The sequence below is a fragment of the Neofelis nebulosa genome, chromosome 11 (genome assembly GCF_028018385.1).
Source record: "Neofelis nebulosa isolate mNeoNeb1 chromosome 11, mNeoNeb1.pri, whole genome shotgun sequence".
Taxonomy (NCBI): domain Eukaryota; kingdom Metazoa; phylum Chordata; class Mammalia; order Carnivora; family Felidae; genus Neofelis; species Neofelis nebulosa.
This window is the reverse complement of record NC_080792.1, coordinates 49,014,837-49,038,826: the sequence shown is the minus strand read 5'-3', so window position 1 is coordinate 49,038,826 and position 23,990 is coordinate 49,014,837. Positions and strand designations below refer to the sequence as shown.

The window sequence follows — 23,990 nt, the reverse complement described above, 5'->3', positions numbered from 1 at the left end:
TAAATTTGATAATAAAAAGTTCTAATTTTAGGTGGCTTATGTTTTACTACACTAGTATTATAAGAGACTTTCCTTGAAGGAAACCAAGTATTTCACTAAATGTAAGGAATAGTCACTGTGATGTGGATAGAATGCATTAAAAAAAATCTGAACAAAGCAGTTAAAACATGGTTGTCTAGTAGATTTTAATATTTTTAAAAGCATTTTTGGCAGTTGTAGGAAACTCATACTTCATCTGTCATTGAAAGGGAAAATTTGTGTTCATAATCAGGGGATTTGTGGTTGTGCAACTATTTTTCAAATACTAGACCAAATGTCCTCTTTTTGTGTTACTCATAGGTTTTAATTTAAATATTTTTCAGGAGATCTCTGACTTTCTAGACTAGGTTTAGTTTTGCTGTGTGCTTTAATAGTACCCTGTATTTCCGCTGTCATGATGTGAATCATGCTTTGCCTTAATTACTCTTTTACTACCTGTCTTTTTTTTAGTACACTCTAAACTCTTTAAAAGAAATTACATTATCTTGGCCACTGTTGTATTTCAGCACCTACAGTACTCATTGTAGGTGATCATGAATATGATCACCTTTTGAATGAAAATTAATAATTTTTTTGAAGTTTATTTACTGTTTATTTAGAGAGAGAAAGAAAGAGAATGAGCTGGGGAGGGGCAGGAGAGAGAGCGCGAGAATCCCAAGTAGTCTCCAAGCTGTCACATGGAGCTCAATGCAGGACTTGATCTCACGAATCATGAGATCATGACTTGAGCTAAAATCAAGAGTCGGACACGGACTGAGCCACCCAGGCGCTCTGAAAATGAATAAATTTGAGGAAATCTTTTTGGGGTATAACAATTGAGCATACTTGTTAATCTGGTAAGTTTTAATTGCAAAATGAAAGCTTTTATTTCTTCATCTCTATGAAGAACCTGGAACATAACTCAGAAAGCATGCTGCTTTCTGCTCTTACTAGTGGAATTATTCATCTTTCCCTGTTACCTGTATATAGCTACTAAAATTGCATTCATTCTCCTGTGAAATTGAGGGTTTTTCTTTCTCTGACAGCAGCAGTGGAACCTTGATGGAAATAGGAACCTAGTATATTTTCTCCTATCAGTTTAAATTTAAACTAGGGTCAGTGAGCAATCAAGAGTTGACTCTTTTTCACAAATACTGTTATCAAGAGTGGCAGTTGACTGGAGAAAACTGGAAGTAATAAACAAGCTAGAAAATGTTTGATTTTATAACTGTCTATGTCAGTGGCATTTTTAAAGTTGGAAACTAGGTCTTCCAAGGGGTTGTTTTCAATCATATGTCATGACATTTTAACATACCAGATTTTATTTCTTAGAAACAATAAAGTGTTCAATTTTTACTGAAAAACTGACTAGCAGAAGACCTCTAACTAATCCATTAGAATTGTTCCATGCCATTTACCTCTTTCAGGGTTTTCCAGTGACTTTTCTTTTTCTTTTTTTTATTTTAATTTTTATTTATTTATTTTTAATGTAAGATCGATGCCTAAAGTGGGGCTTGAACTCACAACACTGAGATCAAGAGTCACATGTCCTACCAACTAAGCCAGCCAGGCGCCCCTTGGAATAGTTTACAGAGATTTATTTCTTTTGGAATTTTAAAGGCATAAATAGACCTTACTATTAGCTTTAGAAATGCTTGAGAATCCAAAAACATTATGTTATAGCAGAAAGACAAGAAGGTATATGTCCTTTCTAGTACCTTAAATTCTCAAAAAGAAGTTACACAAAGTTTATTAGAATATAATATTACAAAATTAAATACTTGTTAGCTTATTTTATCATTTTTCCTTTTCAACTTTTATTAAAGTAATGCATATGCATTATAAAGTGTATAGTTACTATATATTCCTTTTTTCCACCCCTACCAGTCCCAGTTTTTAGTGCTCCAGATTCTAAATGATACATTTTCACTTTAACCCTTGATTTATCAATTTGAGACCATCTTATTTCTTACTATGAAAATGAGGATACCATTTTCCTTTGCATATTTTTGTTTTTATTTTTTATTTTATTTTATTTTTTACTGTAGAGGGAGCACAAGCAGGGGAGAGGGCCTCCACACTGAGCGTGGAGCCTTGACAGTGCTCAATCCCATGATCATGACCTAAGCCAAAATCAAGAGTCAGCCGCTCAACCAACTGAGCCACCCAGGCTCTTCTCCCTCACATATTTTTGAATAGTTATATTTTAGTTCTTCTATTTTATCTTAAACCTTAATACATACATTTTTATAAAAATATGTCTTTACAGGAATATATTTTAGAAAAATGTCTGAACCGTCTCCCTGAGCTCACCACTGTATTGCTGGAGGATAGTAAACTATTTATTTATTGACTCTAAGTATTCTCTGCTAAGGCAAGATAGCATTTCCTTCTCTGCAGATCTGATGTCATGACCTCTGTGCCACTTCAGGAGACTTTTTTTTTTTAAGTTTATTTATTTATTTTGAGAGAGAGCAAGGGAGGGGCAAAGAGAGAGGGAGAGAGAATCCCAAGCAGGCATTCCGCTGTCAGCATGGAGCCCAACACAGGGTGCGAACCCAGGAACCATAAGATCATGACCTGAGCCAAAGTCAAGAGTTGGGCACTTAACCGATTGAACCACCAGGTGCCCCAGTAGACTGTTTCTCCTGTCCAGGCCACATAGATTCTTTCTACTCTGTTTCAAATCAGTTGGTCAAATCAGCCCATAATTATATTATGACAAGGACATACTCCTATGTGTTTGCTGGTTTTTCCCAAAAGTTCTAACTACTTTTTTTCATACTGAGATAAGAGACATGTTTTCCTTACTATGCCATTAATACTATGTAATGTGTCATTCTATTTATTGACTATCATCTTCTTTTTTCTTATTCTTGGAGGTATATTTCTTGGGCTAAAAACCTTCCTGTACCAATTTGGACCATTTACTTTCTAGGTTTTTCTATAGCTGCCATTCTGGAATTTCTCCTCACTGGATCTCCCTACATTAATTCCATTATTTCTTTCAACTCATGTTAGTCCACAAATGCACAGGAAGTAAATTTTCAAAGAGTCCTTGCATGTCTAAAAATGTCATTTTACTGTTGATTTAGATGATATTTTGAATGGATATAAAATTCTAGGTTCGAAATAGTTTTTGCTCCAAATTTTAAAGACATTTTCTCAGGGGCGCCTGGGTGGCTCAGTCGGTTAAGCGTCCGACTTCGGCTCAGGTCATGATCTCGTGGTCCGTGGGTTCGAGCCCCGCGTCGGGCTCTGTGCTGACAGCTCAGAGCCTGGAGCCTGTTTCGGATTCTGTGTCTCCCTCTTTCTCTGACCCTCCCCTGTTCATGCTCTCTCTCTGTCTCAAAAATAAATAGATGTTAAAAAAAAAAAATTTTTTAAAAAAAAAGACATTTTCTCATTATCTGTTAGCATCTGATGTTGATAAGACTGATACCATTCTAATGTTATTCCTTTATAGGTAGTAGATATTTTTTCCTTCCTGGAATTTAAGATCTTTTTATTGTTGTTCTGAAATTTTGTGATGGGTGTGTGTGTGTTTGTGTGTGTGTATGTGTTTCTTTAACCTGTTGGACACTCAGTCTAAAGACTAGTATCTCTTAAGGTCTGGCAATTCTTTTCTGTTATTTTCCTCTCTCCATTTTTATATGTTCTCTATTTCTGGAGTACTTCTTGGTCATAAACTGATTCTTTATAATCTTTTCTCTGATTTCTGTTACATATTTTTTTTCCCTGTGTTCTGGAGGATTTCTTCTATTTTATTCTCTAGCCCTACTACTGAGGTTATTTTGATAATCACTGTTTAGTATTCAGTAACTTTTTATTTATTGAACATTGCTTTTTTTTTTTTTTAATTTTTTTTTTTAACATTTATTTATTTTTGAGACAGAGACACAGCATGAGCAGGGGAGGGTCAGAGAGAGAGGGAGACACAGAATCTGAAACAGGCTCCAGGCTCTGAGCTGTCAGCCCAGAGCCCGATGCAGGGCTCGAACTCACAGACCGCGAGATCATGACCTGAGCCGAAGTTGGACGCCCAACCGACTGAGCCACCCAGGCGCCCCTGAACATTGCTTTTATATACATGTGTGCTATGGCCCATTTTATAATTTCCCTTGTGATTCTTCTTGAACTCATTCTTTATTTAGGAGTTCATTGCTTAAGATTCACAGATTTTCCAAATTTCCTTCTGTTTTTGATTTCTAACTTGATTCCATTGTGGTGAGAGAACATGCTTTTTATGATTTCAGTGCTTTTAAACATACTGAGACTTGTTTTGTGACCTAGGAAGAGGTCTGTCCTGGCAAATGTTCCAACTGTGCATTCTGCAGTTGTTGGTGGTGTGTTATGCAGAGGTCAGTCAGGTCTGGGTGGTTGTTGGTTTGTTCAGGCCTGCTGTATCGATGCTGATTTCTTGTCTCACTTCATCTATCTGTTATTGAGAGTGGACGTCTATAGCTGTTACTGTTGAATTTGTTTTTCCCTTCAGTTCTCAGTTTTTGCTCTCTGTATTTTGGGTCACTAGTGTTAGATGCGTATATGTGTATAATTGTTTTATTTTTGTAGTGAATTGACCCTTTTATTATAAAATTCACTGTCCTAGTAACACTTCCTGTCTTACAGTCTATTTTATAGTCTGATATTATCATAGATGCTCCAGCTTTATTTTGGTTTTTGTTTGCATGGTCTCTCTTTTTCCATTCTTTGCCTTCAGCCTACACGTATCTTGGAATCTAAAATTTGTCTATTGTAGGTAGCATATTGAATCTTAATTTTTTTGTCCTGACAGTTAGATCTGCCTTTAGATCAGAGTTAGTTATAAGATGTCTCTCTAGATCAGAGTGTTTTATCAATTAACAATGTAATTATTGATATAGTTGGATTTAGGCCATTTTGCTTTCTGTAGGTCTCATGTCTTTTTTGTTCCTCCTTTTCTGCCCCTTGCTGCCACCCCAAAACTTGCTTTTTCTAGAACTCTTATTATTGAAAGGATAAACCTTTTAAAATAATTCTCTAGTTTTTTAATCTTTTCTATTTGCTCTTCGCTTTTTGAGGAGATTTTCTTAACTCTATTTTCTTACCTTCTATTGAGCTTGGGTTTTTTCCTGCTGGCTTTTTTTTTTTTTTTTTTTAAGATTTTATTTTTGAGTAATCTCTATACCCAACGTGGGGCTTGAACTCAAAACCCCGAGATCAAGAGTTGTGTGCTCCACTGCCTCAGCCACCTGGGGCTTCCCTGCCCTGCTGTTATATTTTTAATTAACAAGATTTTTGTTGTTGTTGTTCTCAGAATATTTCTTTTTATGGCAATCCTGTTTTCATTTCATAGTTTGGTATCTTTATTTCTCCTGAGACTATTCTTTACAGTTTCGTGATGGTAGTGTTTTTTTCCTTCTCCCTACTTTATTTATTTATTTATTTATTTATTTATTTATTTATTTATTTATACATATATGTATATATATGTGTGTATATATATTTTTTTTAGTGTCTTGCTCTAGTCTCTTTCACTTTATAAGCTTTTCTGAGATGTCTATTGATATATTTAAGAGAAATGGATAAAAGTTGAGTAGAAGCTGTGAGTGGAATTGTGGTCTCTGAGCTTCACTGCAGGTTGATCTGCCTGGTCTTTTTCACTAATAATCCCCAAATGGCGGTATCTTTAGGTCTGATTTCCTAGAGGAGGCTCCTTTATTCTGCTTTCTGGAATGTGTAATAGGGCTGGCTACTAAAGTCCTGGGAGCCAAGTAGATGATGAGGGCCTAGGCTAAAGTCTAAGAATTTGGCATGAATATACATTTATTTCACTATTGTACTCCTACCCTTACTTACATCTTGTGTTTCCCAAACCTGTATCTGTGTCTGTTTTAGACCCTCTAGAGGGTAAATCTCCAATATTCTCCTAGGAATGGAAGGGGGGATCACTTGAGTACTCAGAATACAGAAGAGAATATGTTGATATGATGATTTCTTGAAATACTTAATATTTTTTAAGTTTATTTATTTTGAGATAGAGTGTGAGTTGGGGAGGGACACAGAGAGGGAAAGAGGAACCTAAGCAGACTCTGCACTGTCAGCACAGAATCCAATGCAGGGCTTAAACCCACGAACCGTGAGATCGTGACCTGAGCCAAAATCAAGAGTTGGATGCTTAACTGACTGAGCCACCCAAGCACCATGATTTCTTGAAATACTTTAAATTACTTATTCTGGGTACCCTTTTTTTTTTTTTTTTTAAAGCTTCTGGGAATTCTGTAGTGTATATCAAGTTGGTTCTAGGTCAGTGCTGTCTACTAGACTTTTCTGTGATTAGGACACCCTCTCTTCAGCACTGACAAATAGTGAAAACTTTTTAAAACCTTTTTTTGCATAATAGTAAATTGTGAGTTTTTCTGACGTTGGGTTTTTTTAAATGCTGACAAGAGCAAAGTATGGAGTACCTTTTTTTAACTTTGTACTCTTTGACCTTTAGTATTCATTCAACTAAAAAAGTTGTTGATCACTCATGTGTCATATCCTATGCCGAGCAATACAGAGGCAAGCTTGCTTAAGATATAATTCAGCCCCTTGGTACTAGACTAAAGTTCATATTCTGACTATATTAAAACAAGGTCGGATTGTTCAATAAATAAGTTCCTTTGGATAGAGTTTAAAATTGGCAGAATTTACAGAATTCCACTCGGAATTGCAGTCTTGTAGAAAGTGATGTTGTGGCATGATTTCAACCTATTTGAGAAAGTGTTAAAGGTATAATACATCATTGAACTATTAATTTTCTCAATATTCGCCAAGTCAGTTATTTACATCTTATAAAGTATAAAAGTCTTGGAGTTCAAATATAAGGAAATATATTTTAGTATTTGAAAAAAATTGAATTTCAGCTTTATGGAGATACAATTCACAAAATTGTAAAATAAAGTGTACATAATGGTAATTGGTAAACATATACATCGTGAAAGAATTCCCATCATCCGGTTAATTAACATAGCCATCATCTTACATATATTTTGGTGAGAACATTTAAGTTCTACTCTAAAAATATTTTGTTTTTGTTTCCTAGATTAAGAGCAGGATTATGTGATCGCTGTGCAGTAACTGAAGAGCATATGCGGAAAAAACAGCAAGAGTTTGAAAATATCCGGCAGCAGAATCTTAAACTTATCACAGAGCTTAGTGAGTTTCCTTTCTTCATTAAGTATTTAAAGCATAATGTACTGTTGTTAAAACCTATTATTAAATTGTTTGCATTCAAATGGATGGTTTACATACATTTTTCCTCGTGTAGGCAAAAGTTCAAATGTCCTTTATTCCCTTTCTGTAGATTTACTTTCATGCTTACTTTAGTAAGAAATAGAGTACAAAAAGTAGTATGAATACTGTGCACTTTGGCCCTCAAGTCTCACCAACAATAAGATAAGAAGAAATTTCCTTTGCTTATGTCTACATTTGCTTCTTTAGTTTTATCTTTATTTCATGTCATTTGGCTATTTAGTAAAGTCAAATACAAAAATTTAGTGTTCTGCAAAAGTGTACACTTTCTGTGGTTTTCATGACATATTAGTACAAATATATCATTTTCAGTTTAGTCTCCTTACACATTTAATGTGGGGTTTCCTTACATTTTTAGCCTTCTCTTAAATGTCTTCTCTTCCATTATCTCTTAACCTTATTCACTTCTAACTATTCATATACTCTCTTAGTGACCTTTACCTTGATTCTCTGTAAACAGCTCACAATGAACAGCTCACAATGAGCACAAAATCTAATTAATTTATCTTCTTTTCTATCTTCTGACTATTTTCTTTCTATTAATTATATTGCTATCCTCTGGTTACTCAAGTAAGAATAAATGAATATTTCCTCATTGTTTCAAAAAGAGAAAGAACATAGTTTTATTCTGTTCCTGGGGGTAACTATTATTAACAATCTGATAATGTATTTTTCCAGATCCAGGTTTATCTTTCTGTGTGTCTCTTCCCCTGTTTTGTCCCCTCCTCTCTTTTTTATTTTTTTATTTCTATTTCTATTTCTATTTATTTTATTTTTAAGTGCTGTCTGTGCCCAGCGTGGGGCTCAAGCTTAGAACCCCAAGAGAAAGACATATGCTCTACTGACTGAGTCAACCAGGCAACCCACAACCTTGAAAGTTTACCATGCATTCCTAAAATGTAAAGTTAATGTCTTGACCATCTTCTGAACAATGTACAGACCTTAAAACACCTTAACTCTGCTCACCTCCTTTTCCACTTACATGCTGCTTATGCCTAGCATTCATTTCCTTTTTTTTAGCCTATAAGTTAGAAACTTTTTTTTTTTAATGTTTGTTTATTTTTGAGAGAGACAGAGCGTGAGTGGGGGAGGGACAGAGAGGGAGACACATAATCTGAAACGGGCTGCAGGCTCTGAGCTGTCAGCACAGAGCCCGACATGGGGCTCGAACCCATGAACTGTGAGCTCATGACCTGAGCTGAAGCTGGATGCTTAACTGACTGAGCCACCCAGGTGCCCCAGTTAGAAACTTTTCTAAAAATTACTAAGAGTTTTAAAAGACTCAACTATCTGTTTATCAGTTTCTTTGCTTATTATTGCTTTTTGCACCTCCATTTCCTTCTGGGATTATTATCCTATCTGAGATACATCCTTTTGAGGGTATTGGCTGGTTCTAAATTCTCAGTTTTTATCCAAAAATGTTTTTATTTTACATTTACTTTTGTAAGCCTATTTTGCAGGGTAACAATCATTTTTCTCTGGCTGCTGCTATGATTTTTTTTCCTTCTGTTTTGGTGTTCTATAATATTAGTATAATTTTAACCAGGTTTTTTTTTTTTTTTTCCCAAAAAAATTCTGTTTAGTATATATTATAAAATCTGTGGAACCATATTTTTTTTTTTTTGAGATTTTATTTAAAGTAATCTCTACCATCCATTGTGCAGCTCGAACTCATGACCCAAGATCAAGAGTTGCATGTTCTACCAAATGAGCCAGCCAGGCGCCCTTTTGGAACCACATCTTTAATTATACCTGGAAATAGCTTTTCAAATATTGTGTCTTCTCCAATCTCTGTTTGGGTATTCTGATGAGACCTCATCATTCTGTCCTTTGTATCGCTTGATATCCCTTTCCTGTTTTTCATCTTGTTTCTCTCTGCTACATTCGGAGTGATTTCTTCAGCTCTCTTGTTCATTATACTAAGGACTCAGTAGTTCTCTTGTGTTGAGTTGTTTTATTTCAGTAACCAAATTTTTCATTCCTAAAAATTCTATTTAGTGGTTCTTTTTCTTTTTTCTTTTTTTAATTTTTTTTTTTTAATTTTTTCAATATATGAAGTTTATTGTCAAATTGGTTTCCATACAACACCCAGTCCTCATCCCAAAAGGTGCCCTCCTCAATACCCATCACCCACCCTCCCCTCCCTCCCACCCCCCATCAACCCTCAGTTTGTTCTCAGTTTTTAACAGTCTCTTATGCTTTGGCTCTCTCCCATTCTAACTTCCTTTTTTTTTTTTCCTTCCCCTCCCCCATGGGTTTCTGTTAAGTTTCTCAGGATCCACATAAGAGTGAAACCATATGGTATCTGTCTTTCTCTGTATGGCTTATTTCACTTAGCATAACACTCTCCAGTTCCATCCATGTTGCTACAAAGGGCCATATTTCATTCTTCCTCATTGCCACGTAGTACTCCATTGTGTATATAAACCACAATTTCTTTATCCTTAATGGTTCTTTTTCAAGTCTACCTAGTTGTCTTTTTTTCTTTAAGTAGGCTCTGTGTCCAATGTGGTGCTCAAACTCATGACCACAAGATCAGGAGTTGCATGTTCTACCAACTGAGCCAGCCAGGTACCCCTTCTTTTTTTTTTTTTTTTTTAATTTTTTTTTTAACATTTATTTATTTTTTGAGAGACAGAAGCAGAGTGTGAGCAGGGGAGGGATAGAGAGAGAGGAAGTCACAGAATCCAAACTAGGCTCCTGGGTCTGAGCTGTCAGCACAGAGCCTGATGTGGGGCTCAAACTCACGAACTGCAAGATCACGACCTGAGCTAAACTCGGACACCTAACCCAATGAGCCACCCAGGCACCGCCCTCACTTTTTTTTTTTTTTTTTAAGTGAAATGTTTTAAAAAATGCAGAAAGGTAGGGAAAATACTAAAGAACCCTCATACACATTCCATTTAATCTGGAATAGCTCCCTTTCCTATTTTTTTCTTTCATGACATTAGCTTCTTGAAGTAGGGTCATTTTCTTAAAATTTTGTCACCTTTTGGATTTTTTTAAAACATTTTGTCTTTTCCTTTATTTCCTATAAAGTAGATATTGGATCTGAAGGCTTGATTAGGTTTATATTAAGCATTTTTGACAGCAGTACTTCATAGCTAAAACTGTCTACTTCATATTTATTGCATCTTATCAGGAGTAAGATATTGCCAGGTTATTCCACTCTTAGGGATTCTAAGATTGGTCACTGGGTTAAGGTGATGACTACATTTCTTTATTATAGAGTTATATTTTCTCCTTGTACCACCAAATAATCTGAATAGGGGGGTGGATGTTTGATACTATGAAGTCTTGCAAAAATACAACTCTTCCTCAGTCTTTCTTGAATGGTTTTAGCATCCATTGGTGAGCCTTGCCTGAATTAGTTATTTAATTAGAGATTATAAAATGCCAAATTTTCATTTCTGTTATTCTTTCTACATTCATTAGCTGGCATTTTTCTGTAAATAAGATTTCACCCTTATCAGTTGGGACTGCTGATTAGCTTGGAATGTAATATAGTTCCTATTAGAAAGGCATGGTCTTAATTTTAATTTTATTAATTTAATTTTTTCCCTTTAATTTTTTCCCTTTAATTGCCAGTTTTCAGAGTAAGATCTTTTGTAATAGTTACCAGCAATGGTGACAAATAGGGTGTGTGTGTTTATGTATGTGTGATGTTTCATTTTATTTTTGATGAGAGTGGGGGGTTTCTTTTTGTTTTTTGGGTTTTTTTTTTTTTGAGTAAAATAAATACATAGGATTTTATATATTCAGTGTGTGTCATTCAGTTTATTCTTTTATTCTCATTGATGATCAAATTATTTCAGTCTTGTCTGCCTACTCATTTTTTGTTATCACTTCTAGTGTGTTAGTTTTAGGTATTCCATTTAAATCTTTTAACATTTCATTACTATGTAAGATAATTCTATTATCTGAAACACTTGGGAATCCATATGAGTTACTTTCTGCTGACTGTAGTGGTAAGTAAATGAGGGTTACTTTGGCTCCATGCTAGGAAAGGAGTTTGGGCTTAAACTGGAAATCTCAGTTTCAGTCCCCCTACCAGTGCTGGTACCAACATCTGCTTACCTATACTGCTTGTGTTTTAGCTCACAGTTTTGTTTTGTTTTGTTTTTTGTTGATGATTAAGGAGGTAATGTGGGAGTCCCTTGGATTTCTCTTCCTGTGAGTTCAGCAGTTTAATAAAAATTAAGTTTTTGTGCAGGATCTAGTTGTTTGTTTTTTTAATGTTTATTCATTTTTGAGAGAGAGACAGAGAGCATGAGTGGGTGAGGGGCAGAGATAGAGAGGGAGACACAGAACTCGAAGCAGGCTCCAGGCTCTGAGCTGTCAGCACAGAGCCCGACTCAGGACTTGAACCCGCAAACCGCAAGATCATGACCTGAAGCCGAAGTCGGATGTTCAACGGACTGAGCCAACCAGGCACCCCGATCTATTTGTTTTTGTAATAAGATCACTAACAGTATATCTAATTCGCTTACCCACCCTAAAGTGTTCACTTAGCCCAAGAAGTTTTTTTTTCTGTTTTGTTTGTTCGTTTGTTTATTCCTAATGTTTGTTCCTTTCCATTCTGTTTCTTCTTCTGGAACTCAGATTAGCAAGATGCTGGGGTCTTCCCATGCTGCCTAATTTTTCTTAATATTTTGTAATTTTATTCTCTTGTGCTGAATTCTGGGAGAATCATTTAGATGGATATTAATTCTGTATTCGGTCACATTTTTTCTACTTTCATCCCATTTATTTTGCTTTTAACTTTTATGACCTTTGTTTCTTTCATGGCAGCCTGTTGCTTGTTTTTAATGAACCTATCTATCACCCTTTGAAATCTGAAGATGTTATCAGATATCTTTTGTTTCTTATATTAAAACTACTTATCCAGAATTTTTATTACTGTTTTTTTGTTTTGTTTTGTTTTGTTTTGTTTTGTTTTGTTTTGTTTTGTTTTGTTTTAGAGCATGAGCAGGAAAGGGGCAAAGAGAAAGGGGGATAGTGGGGGACAGAGGATCCAAAGTGGGTTCCACACTGACAGCAGCAAGCCTGATGCAGGGCTAGAACTCACACACCATCAGATCACAATCTTAGCTAAAGTTGGACGCTCAACCTACTTAGCCATCCCAGTGCCTCATGACTGGTTTTTAATTCTTTTAAAATTTTGGATTTTTTGTTTTGTTTTGTGTTAGTTTTTTTATGTGTTTGTTTGCTCTTGATTGTCTATAGATGTCTCTAAATTGGTGATTTTGTTAAATGCAGTCTCATTTCCTTGGCTTGAGGAAGAATCCCTACTTTGCTAACAGTAAATGCAGATTCTGATTTACAGGAGCCCTACTCCAATGGCAGAGGGTGGGAGAGAAGGAAACATGACTGGAGAGGTTTTCTGTGGGGTATGCGAATAGTTGGTCTTCTAGGTATGGGAGTACTTCTCTCTCCTGATTACCAAAAGTTAATTGAGAGCATTGCCCTGATCTCCTTGTCTTAGGAGACAATGGACTCTCCAGTGTTAAAACTTGTGGAAATCTATCCCCCTTTAGCCTAAGGGCAACTATCAGTTACCCTTTATTTGCTCATTCAGCAACTTCTGGGCCTTGCTGCCTAGACTGGAATAAACATGAGGTTCTACTGAAAAAGCTCACTTTTTTTTTTTTAAGTCCCTTTCTTTGGTTGGATTTCACCATCAGTCTGAGGCTATCTATTTTTAAAATCATTCATGAATTTTTTCAAAGTTCTGATCTGCTAGTGACACCCATTCTGGCTTTTCAGTATTGGAGCTGACTTATTTTTAGAGTTGTTTTGTCATTTCATTGGGATTTGGAGAGGGAGAGTCAGGTAAACCATCTTAATTAGAAATTTAAGGCCATCTTTGTCTACTCTCACCATACAGAGGATGAGTTGCCAAATAACTACTGATTCTGCCTCTGTAAAATCTCTTCTACCTGTCCTCACTTCCTATTTCTAGTCCAGATACTCATTTCTTACTTCATTTTTTTCCCTGCTTTGGTATGTGCTGTATATACTGACAAATCAGTCTTCCCATCATTCATGTATGAAAAATGACACCTGGTAATCTTTTAAAATGAAGTTGAGGGGTGCCTGGGTGACCCAGTTGTTTAAGTGTCCAACTCTTGGTTTCAGCTCAGGTCATGATCTCATGGTTTTATGAGTTCAAGCCCCGCATCAGACTGTGCACTGACAGTGCAAAGACTGCTTGGAATTCTCTGTCTCCCTCTCTCTCTGCCCCTCCCCACTCACACTGTCTCTGTCTCTCTCAAAATAAATAAATAAACTCAAAAAAATATTAAATGAAGTTCGGATTTCTTAACTGTTTTTGAAGGTTTCCTACCGTTTATTATACCCATTCTTTCTGTCTAACTTTGTTCCATTAATTCTTTGCATAGAACACTCTGTCCAGCTCAGTTGTCCTCTCCTTGATGAATCCCTTCCTCATCTACTCAAGAGCCCAAAGTAACCTTTTTCTCCTTGGAATTTCTTTTAGTGCTTTATCTGTACTTCTGTAATGCCCTTCTCACTTTTCAGTTGTATAGAACGTGTTTATGTAATATCCGGTCTCTCATCGGACTGCACTTAATGTTTAGATTACTGTTCGTATCTCCAAATTTTTGGAATATGATTAGCTTTGTTTTGTAGAGATTAGTTCTATTTACTGTGATCTTTTAGATATTCCTCCTAGTGCAGTACACGCTTAAGCAGTGACATCACACAAGGGTTTATAAAAAATTTTGTGCTGACTACAATAGAAATTATAGTCTAAAATTGAATTTCTGCTTTCTAAATTCAATAAACATGGACAAGAAAATTTAGTCAGGGTAGATTGAAACAAATACTATTTCAATGGATATATTTAAATTACTGATACCATAATTAACTAAGGAAGAAAATTTGCTTATGCTATAAAATTACACTGCTATTCAGTGTTGGTTTACTTTTGTTATCAGATTTATTTCAAGATAAATGTCCTTTACTAAAATGGTGTTTGAAATTAGTAAGACTGAGTAATAGATGGAATGCTCTCTTGACCTTAGTATGAATAATTAACCTATATTCCCCAGTACATGAAGTACTTTTTCTTTTCTGCCCACAAGCATAAAATAAAATTATCAGTTAATCAGTTACATGGAACTGGCACAATATGAGATGTAGTAATCACTGCCTAGTAACAATAATCTTGCACAATAATGTTAACTCTAGCATTATGACTTGGAATTAGAAATCCTAATTCTCCATAATTACTGGTACTGTTAAAAAAGCCTGACATACATGTTAATATAGCTATAATGTGTGCTTCTTTTTCATGTTATGTTTAAGTGAATGAAAAGAATACTCTCCAGGAAGAAAATAAAAAGCTTTCTGAACAGCTGCAACAGAAAATCGAGTAAGTATTTTTCCTTAATTGCAGCAGCAAATTGAATATTTTCCCTCAACTTTTCTTCCTTTATTATACCTAGCTATAGAAACTGTAAAGGCATTAAGAGTTGCAGATTTCATTTTAAAAAGTTATAAAGTTTTCTGCAATAATATGAAGAAAATCACTTTTCATTTGTGTTTTGGGAGTATATATGAAGAGTGTATGCATCTCTTAGGTTAGTGTATATATAAAGAAAGTATCAGAATGTTTTAATTTAAAGCATTTTAGTTTTTATAATTATTTGAAATATTTATATTTTAAATAAATATTTGTTTCCTTTTCAAAGCCCTGACCCAAAAGCTTCATAAAAGCAATCTGAATAAATTATTTCCTCTTACACCTTTCTCAGGCCTGGAGAACTTCTTCCTTTTTCTGCTCCTCTCCCCCATTTCTCTTAAAGAATAAAAATAATAATTTTTATTCTGTGTTTCATGTTTTTTATATCTAATAATCCTCACTATGATTCTTTAAGGTAGTTTTATTATCTCTGCTTTATAGAGAGGGAAACTGAAGTTCACAAAAGTCAAATAACGTGCTATGGTCTCACTAAGTCTATCACTCAGACTCCTATCTTTTGACTTAAAGGCCACTCACTGTTCTTTCCATTATTCAACAGTATCTTTAAAAAGAATCTTTTTCTGAGTATGGTCTGACTGTCACAGGGTTGAGATATGGCCAGTTCTTAGTTCCCATCTATATAAAACTTGTGAAATATTTTAAGAGTTAGGATTCAGGATAGTCTTAATGGTTTTTATGGGGCTCTTAGATCTTCTATTGTATTTGAGTGGGCATCTCTATAAACTTTGGTAAACTATGCAGGTATAGCATATTAATTTGCTTAGAATAGTTATTGTCTTATGTATAAACACATCTCACAGGTGGAATTAACATTCTTATCCGTATACTTTTAAGTAATGGATATTCAGTAGGATTTTGATATTCCGCCAGTGTTAATCAGTTCACAAATATTGGTAGCAAAGGGAATTTTGAGGGGAGATAATAGATGAGGAAAGAAGGCTATAGGATTAGACTGAGATTATTAAACATGTATGTATGAAAATGTCAACACTTTCCAGTTTTACTCATGCATGTTGAGGCTAGAACACACATCCACAATCTTTTATACATGATTCTAAAACTCAAATTCTAAAATTCAGAAGTTTTTTTTTTGGATGTTATTCACAATTTAACCTCACCTTAATTCACAGAATGCTATTTATAGTCCTTATTTATCCCACTTCATTTGAACATTCCTATGCTTTGCTATGAAAATATCAGTGTGTTTGACTACAGAATGATGCCTCAGGTGCCACTGGAGGTATTACATAATAAGCTGTATATGCTCTGTATTACCCTTCATGATAAAAAAAATCTGAATTCCAAATCACATCTGGTTCCAAAGATTTCAGATAAGTGATGGTTGACTTAAATTAATTAATGTTCTGTGAAGTGATTTACAGGTAGCTTATGGTATTTTGAACACCTCAGCCTTGATATTTATGAATACCAAAGATAAACAAGATAATGAACATACAGAGGTTAATACAGAATTAAAGAGTGAATGCCTCCAAAACCAAGGTGTATAAAGTGAATTGAAATTAGATAATGTCATTTACCTCGTGAAATACAAATTTAGATTCACTCAGAATTATTTTTAGTATTCTGAAAGTCAAATTTGTCTGTTGAAGCTCACTGGCATCTTAGAAAAATAAAAGCTAAAGTTTGAAATTATAGTAAAGGTTAAGCATAGAGATGAACTTCAAGGTATGCATGTTTTACTTCGGACATGGCTTAATCAGATCAGTGAAGGGGGTTATTATCTAGTATGTCTTTCAGTTCTGAAATTTAAGATAGTTGTTCTCATTAGTCAACTTATTTTCAAAGTAGCTTGCTGTCCTTAAACAAATTTACTTTTGCTTGACAGTTTAAAAAAATAGCAAGTATTTTCTTTGACTACCTAAACCACTGTAACCTTATGCTGTTAGTGCCTGAAATACATCTGAACTTTAGAAAAAATGTTTGACTTATATTCTGCTTGTTAAATGAAGTAAAACCTGACTCACCTAAGCTGGTTTTGATGTTACAGATATCTTATATGGTAGGACAGTTATTTAGTGACACTGTAGTAAGAAATTAGTCAGGAAAAATTTGCTGTTATAAAGTTAATTGTGTGTGTATATACATATATATGCATACAGTCAACACTACCAGTCACCAACAACAAATACTTAAACTAAATGTTGAGGTCATGGTTCTTTTTGTTTTGAGAAATGGATATGCTGAATCAGTGAAGGTCAAAGGAGTCTATACACTTAAAGGACTGTAGGATTCATTTCATTCAACACTTTTCTAAATTGAATTCCTTATATAACTTCTTTAACAAATAGCCATTGTTTGAACACCTCTACCATAAGCTTAATCTCTCAAGCCTGTTTAATTTTAGTGAGGTTTTAGGAAGTTCTAAGTTTGTGTAGAAATAAATCTACTTACAGGTTATTTGTTGATTCTAATTTTGCCTTCTGGGAGCATCTGGAACAACTTTTACCCCCTCTTCTATTTTGCATTCATGAAGAGAACTGTCAGGGCCCTCCTGAGTCTTTTCTTTAGGTAAATATCCTCTGTTCATTAATTCAGGCGTCATTACTTCACAACTTCAAAGTACCATTTCTTTTTAATGTTTTAGTTTGTCAATATCTTAATTAAGAATTCAGTATTCTAGGTGTTGTATGACCAATAGGGCAATACTGCCCTCACCATTTTTCTGTCTCTTTTTAGTTACACTAATTAATGTGGTCAAAACACGTGAATAGTCCTGGATGTTCCTTATTGGGTTTACTGCCAACTAGAACCATTAAGTCAAAGTCTTCCCTATCTAATTGTAGACGTGTTGTTGTTGTTTTAAATTTTTTTAACGTTTATTTATTTTTGATACAGAGAGAGACAGAGCATGAACAGGGGAGGGGCAGAGAGAGAGGGAGACGCAGAATCTGAAGCAGTTCCAGGTTCTGAGCTGTCAGCACAGAGCCTGACGCGGGGTTCGAACTCACAGACTGCAAGATCATGACCTGAGTCAAAGTCGGACGCTCAACCGACTGAGCCACCCAGGCACCCCTAGACGTGTTGTTTTTGATAAACATACAGGACTTCAGAGTCATGGCTTCATATTAGGTTGTTGAAGAAACCTTACAGGGTTTAGCCTACTCCTTCATTTTATTATTATTTTTCATTTTTTTATTAAAAAAAATTTTTTTAATGTTTATTTATTTTTGATAGAGACAAGAAGAGACAGAGCACGAATAGGGGAGGGGCAGAGAGAGAAGGAGACACAGAGTCTGAAGCAGGCTCCAGGCTCTAAGCTGTCAACACAGAGCCCGATGCAGGGCTTGAACCCACAAATTGTGAGATCATGACCTGAGCTGAAATCGTATGTTTAACCGACTGAGCCACCCAGGTGCCCCTATTTTTTAATTTTTTAAATCTTTCCTTTTTTTTTTTTTTTTTTAAGTTTATTTATTGATTTTGAGAGAGAGAGGGTGTGTGCACATGTGAGTGGGGGAGGAGCAGAGAGGGAAAGAAAGAGAGAATCTCAAGCAGGCTCTCCACTGTCAATGCAGAGTCCATTGTAGGGCTCAAACCCACAAACCTCGAAATCATGATCTGAACCAAAATCAAGAGTTGGATGCTTAACCGGCTTTTGGTTTCAGCTTAGGTCATGATCTCATGGTTTATGAGTTCAAGCCCTGCATTGGGCTCTGTGCTGACAGCACGGGGCCTGCTTGGGATCCTCTTTCTCCCAATCTCTCTGCTTCTTCTCTGCTCATGCTTGCGCTCTCTCTCTCTCTCTTTCTCTCTCTCTCTCTCTCTCGTAAATAAACTTAGTTTTATTTTATTTTTATTTTTTAATTTTATTTAAATCCAGGTTAGTTAACACATAGTGTAATAATGGTTTTAGGAATAGAATTTGGTGATTCATCACTTACGTACAACACCAGTGCTCATCCCAGCAAGTGCCCTCCTTAATGCCCATTACCCATTTAGTCCATTCCCCACCCAACACCCCTCTAGCAACCCTCAATTGCTCTCTGCATTTAAGAGTCTCTTATGACTTGCCTCTCTGTTTTTATCTTATTTTTCTTTCCCTCCCCTATGTTTGTCTATTATGTTTCTTAAATTCCACATATGAGTGAAATCATATGATACTTATCTTTCTCTGACTTACTTTGCTTAGCATAATACATTCCAGTTTCATCGACGTTGCAAGTGGCAAGATTTCATTCTTTTTGATTGCCAAGTAATATTCCATTGTGTGTGTATGTGTGTGCACGCACACACACACACACACACACACACACACACCACATCTTCCTTATCCATTTGTCAGTTGATGGACATTTGGGCTCTTTCCATAATTGGGCTATTGTTGATAATGCATATGTAAACATTGGGGGCATATGCCCTTTCAATTCAGCATTTTTATATCCTTTGAATAAATACCTGGTAGTGTAATTGCTGGGTCATAGGATACTCCATTGTATATATATACCACATCTTCTTTATCCATTCATCCATCGATGGACGTTTGGGCTCTTTCCATACTTTGACTATCGTTGATAGCGCTGCTATAAACATTGAGGTGCATGTGCCCCTTCAAAACATCATACCTGTATGCCTTGGATAAATACCTAGTGGTGCAATTGCTGGGTCGTAGCGAAGTTCTGTTTTTAATTTTTTGAGGAACCTCCATACTATTTTCGAGTGGCTGCACCAGTCTGCATTCCCAGCAGCAGTGCAAAAGAGATCCTCTCTCTCTACATCCTCGCCAACATCTGTTGTTGCCAGAGTTGTTGCTGTTAGCCATTCTGACAGGTGTGAGGTGGTATCTCACTGTGGTTTTGATTTGTATTCCCTGATGACGAGTGATGGTGAGCATCTTTTCATGTGTCAGTTGGCCATCCGGATGTCTTCTTTGGAAAAGTGTCTGTTCACATCTTCTGCCCATTTCCTCACTGGATTATTTGTTTTTTGGTGTTGAGTTTGATAAGGTTTTTATAGATTTTGGATACTAACCCTTTATCTGATAGGTCATTTGCAAATACCTTCTCCCATTCCGTCAGTTGCCTTTTAGTTTTATTGTTTCCTTCACTGTGCAGAAGTTTATTATCTTGATGAGGTCACAGCAGTTCATTTTTTTGCTTTTGTTTCCCTTGCCTCCAGACATGCCTCCAGACATGTTTCCCTTGCCTCCCTTCCCTTCCCTTTCTCAGACATGTCCAGTGAGAAGTTGCTGAAGCTGAGGTCAAAGAGGTTGTTGCCTGTTTTCTCTTCTAGGATTTTTATGGTTCCCTGTCTTATATGTAGGTCTTTCATCCGTTTTGAGTTTATTTTTGTGTATGGTGTAAGAAAGTGGTCCAGGTTCATTCTTTTGCATGTCAATGTCCAGTTTTCCCAACACCATTTGCTAAACTGTCTTTTTTCCATTGGATATTCGTTCCTGCTTTGCTGAAGATTAGTTGGCCATATATTTATGGGTCCATTTCTGGGTTCTCTATTCTGTTGCATTGATCTGTGTGTCTGTTTCTTGCCAGTACCATACTGTCTTGATGATTACAGCCTTGTAAAATAGCTTGAAGCCCAGAATTGTGATGCTTCCAGCTTTGGATTTCTTTTTCAAGATTGCTTTGGCTATTTGGAGTCTTCTCTGGTTCCATACAAGTGTTAGAATTGTTTGTTCTAGCTCTGTGAAGAATGCTGGTGATTTTTTTTATTATTTTTAAAATTTTACTTATTTTGAGAGAGAGAGAGAACAAGTGGGGAAGGGGCAGAGCAAGAAGGAGAGAGAGCAAGAATCCCAAGCAGGCTCCACACCAGCAGTTGTAGAGCCTGATGAGGAGCTGGAACTCATGAACTGTGAGATTATGACCTGAGCTGAAGTCGGGTGCCCAAATGACTGAGCCACCCAGGTGCCCCTGCTTGTGTTACTTTGATAGAGATTACATTGAATGTATAGATTGCTTTGGGTAGTATCATCATTTTAACAATATTTATTCTTCCAATCCATGAGCATGGAATGTTTTTCCATTTCTTTGTGTCTTCTTCAGTTTCTTTCATAACCTTTCTATAGTTTTCAGTGTACAGATCTTTTACCTCTTTGGTTAGGTTTATTCCTAGATATTTTATGGGTTTTGGTGCAATTTTAAATGGGATAGATTCCTTGATTTCTCTTTCGGCTGCTTCATTATTAGTGTATAGAAATGCATTTGATTTCTGTCATTAGTTTTATGACATTGGTTTTTTATACTTTGCTGATTCATGTATCAGTTCTAGCAGTTTTTTGATGGAGTGTTTCAGGTATTCCACATAGAGTATCATGTCATCTGCAAAGAGTAAAAGTTTTACTTCTTCCTTGCCAGTTTGGATGCCTTTTATTTCTTTTTCTTGTCTGATTGCTTCGGCTAGGACACCCAACACTATGTTCAACAACAGTGGTGAGAGTGGACATCCCTGTTGTGTTCCTGATCTCAGGGGGAAAGGCTCCAAGTTTTTCCCCATTGAGGATGATATTAGCTGTGGGTCTTTTGTATATGGCTTTTATGACGTTAAGGTATGTTCTTTCTATCCCTACCTTCTTGAGGGTTTTTATCAAGAAAGGATGCTATGTTTTGTCAAATGCTTTTTCTGCATCTATTGAGAAGATCATGTGGTTCTTATCCTTTCTTTTATTAATGTGATTTATCACATTGATAGATTTGCAGATATTGAACCAGCCCTGCAGCCCAGGAAAAAATCCCACTTGATTGTGGTGAATAATTCTTTTAATGTATTGTTGGATCCAGTTTGCTAGTATCTTGTTGAGAATTTTTGCATCCATGTTCATCACGGAAATTGGTCTGTATTTCTTTTTAGTGGGGTCTTGTCTGGTTTTGGAATCAAGGTAATGCTGGCCTCATAGAATGAGTTTAGAAGTTTTCCTTCCATTTCTATTTTTTTTGCAATAGCTTCAAAAGAATAGGTATTATCTCTTCTTTAAATGTTTGGTAGAATTCCCCTGGGAAGCCATCCAGCCCTGGACTCTTTGTTGGGAGATTTTTGATAAACTGATTCAGTTTCTTTACTGGTTATGGGTCTGTTCAAATTTCCTATTTCTTCCTGTTTCAGTTTTGTTAGTTTATATGTTTCTAGGAATTTATCCCATTTTTTACAGATTGCCCAATTTGTTGGCATATAATGCACAAATAAACTTTTTTTTTGAATCTTTAAAAAATAAATAGAAGAGCACTATTGATTAAATACTATTTGGGCATTGGATTATGACTTTATATATATTGCTTCCTTTTCACAGCCTTCCTACAAAAAAGAAGCAGGAGAGTACAGTACCATACTTTATAGATAAGGTACTAAGGCTCAGAAAGGTTAACTGATTTACACAGTGTGAGTTGTGTCAGACCTAGCATTTGAACCCAGGTGTACCTCACTTCAGAGACTGTATACTCTTTCTATAATTTTGTGCTAAAACAGCCTCAGAAGGTTATCTACCTGTGTAGGTGGCAGAGCCTGGATTCTCTCTCTTCTGATTCAGTTCATTGAGGTTTATAATCTCACATATCTCCTGCTCTATTTTATTTTGTTAGATTTGGCCCATTATTCCAACTTTGGGGGTCTTTCATGTGTTGATTTTTTTCCTGCCATCTGTTAGGTTAGCTTTCATTCTCTGCTTTATGTCTTCTACAAATGTGAATATTCCATTAAGTATTGTTTAAAAAATGTTAAATAAAATCTGCCTGAGGATGGAGCCCTGAGGCGTTTCCTTCATTATCACTCTTCATGAGATGGTATCAAGAGAGTCACTGTCACATGCCTTCCTGAGAAAGCTAGATGTTCAATTAAGCAGGTCCTAAGTACAACTGGTTTAATAGCTCTACTTTTGAAAATTAGTCTTTCAATTTTTTAATGTTTATTCTTGAGAGAGGGAATGAGTGGGGAAGGGTCAGAGTGACAGGGAAACAGAATCCAAAGCAGGCTCTAGGCTCTGAGCTGTCTGCACACAGCCCAACACGGGGCTCAAACTCACAAGCCGTGAGATCATGACCTGAGCCGAAGTCGGATGCTCAACTGACTAAGCCACCCAGGCGCCCCTAAAATTAGTCTTACTTGAATTATTCATATTATAAACTTATACTATTTCCAAAAGATCCAGATATTGGACTCAATAGTTTATAGCGTACAGACCTTTTTCCTTTTTTTGAAAACCAAAATGTTTAAGTGAACTTAATGGCTATAACTATTCCATTAAGTTTAAATTATGTTTTAACTCGCTGTAAGTTCTTCAGAGGAAAAAAGCTGAATGTTAAAAACTTGTGTAGACTCTTTACAGAGGGAGACTCTGTACTTTTATAGGTCTTTAGAAAAAAAGAACAACTAAAGTTGTTGTGACAGGAATTTAAGGGGGGGAGGCCAACAAATAAAACAATCAAAAATTTACTCTTGGGCTGTTAGAAAAGTGAAAGAAGAAAGATGACCAGTGTATATAATTAACTAAAGCTGTGGCATGAACTTTTTAACGTTTCTCAGAAAATCTGAGTGAGATATAATGCTTTAAAGAAGAAACTTTGTTAATATATGGAAGTTATTTGGGTTTTTTTCCCCCCCTTTTATGGCAAAAGAGGATAAAGCCAGCACTTGTTTACTTAGTTTGCACCTCTAATTAATTCTAGGTTTTTTGGGGTTTTGTTTTTGTTTTCCTTTTGTGATCCCAGCTACTTATAGATTGACTGTTCCAGGAAATCAGTTTCTTATGACTCATTCATGTTCCAGGTTGAATTTTCATGACTAATAGGTGGATAGCCTCTGACGTGATTAGTTAAAGCAAGGTTGGGTAGGTTTCACACTCCATTAATTTATAAGTCTTTCTCATATGACCTTAATTTACTCTGTTTTTCCAGAATAAGACAGTTAAAAATTAGATATTAGCTCTAAAGATTTTCCTCAGTATAGAATATAGGATTACAGACCACAAGTAATACTGGTGTTACCCAGGAAATTAAGATACAAATCTGTGTTAGGAGTAATTAATCTTGTAATTTTTTTTTTAATCTCTGTTGGTCATAGTTATAAGATGTTCATTACTTTTTGTTTGGAAATAGTACTACAAATTGATAATGAGTATAATAGACAGACTGGTTTTGTCACATAAAGCCTAAATGCCTGACCAACTGGTAAGAAATGGTCAATAAAGTCAGTAATGGGAAACTCAATTGAGTAAAAATTAATT

At 35.7% G+C, this 23,990-nt stretch overlaps 1 protein-coding gene across 5 annotated transcripts in view; it reads left to right on the top strand.

Annotated features, from left to right (window-relative positions):
- RBBP8 (RB binding protein 8, endonuclease) overlaps positions 1-23,990 on the top strand; it is a 110,954-nt gene that overhangs the window by 49,647 nt on the left and 37,317 nt on the right. For 4 of the 5 annotated variants that reach the window (XM_058692524.1, XM_058692523.1, XM_058692522.1 and 1 more), the window contains 2 exons: positions 7,085-7,197; positions 14,623-14,689. In XM_058692524.1, the coding sequence (XP_058548507.1) occupies positions 7,085-7,197; positions 14,623-14,689 (180 nt within the window). Of the gene's footprint in view, positions 1-7,084; positions 7,198-9,787; positions 9,865-14,622; positions 14,690-23,990 lie in introns of those variants that run through there. The other variant, XM_058692526.1, reaches the window with a different exon arrangement.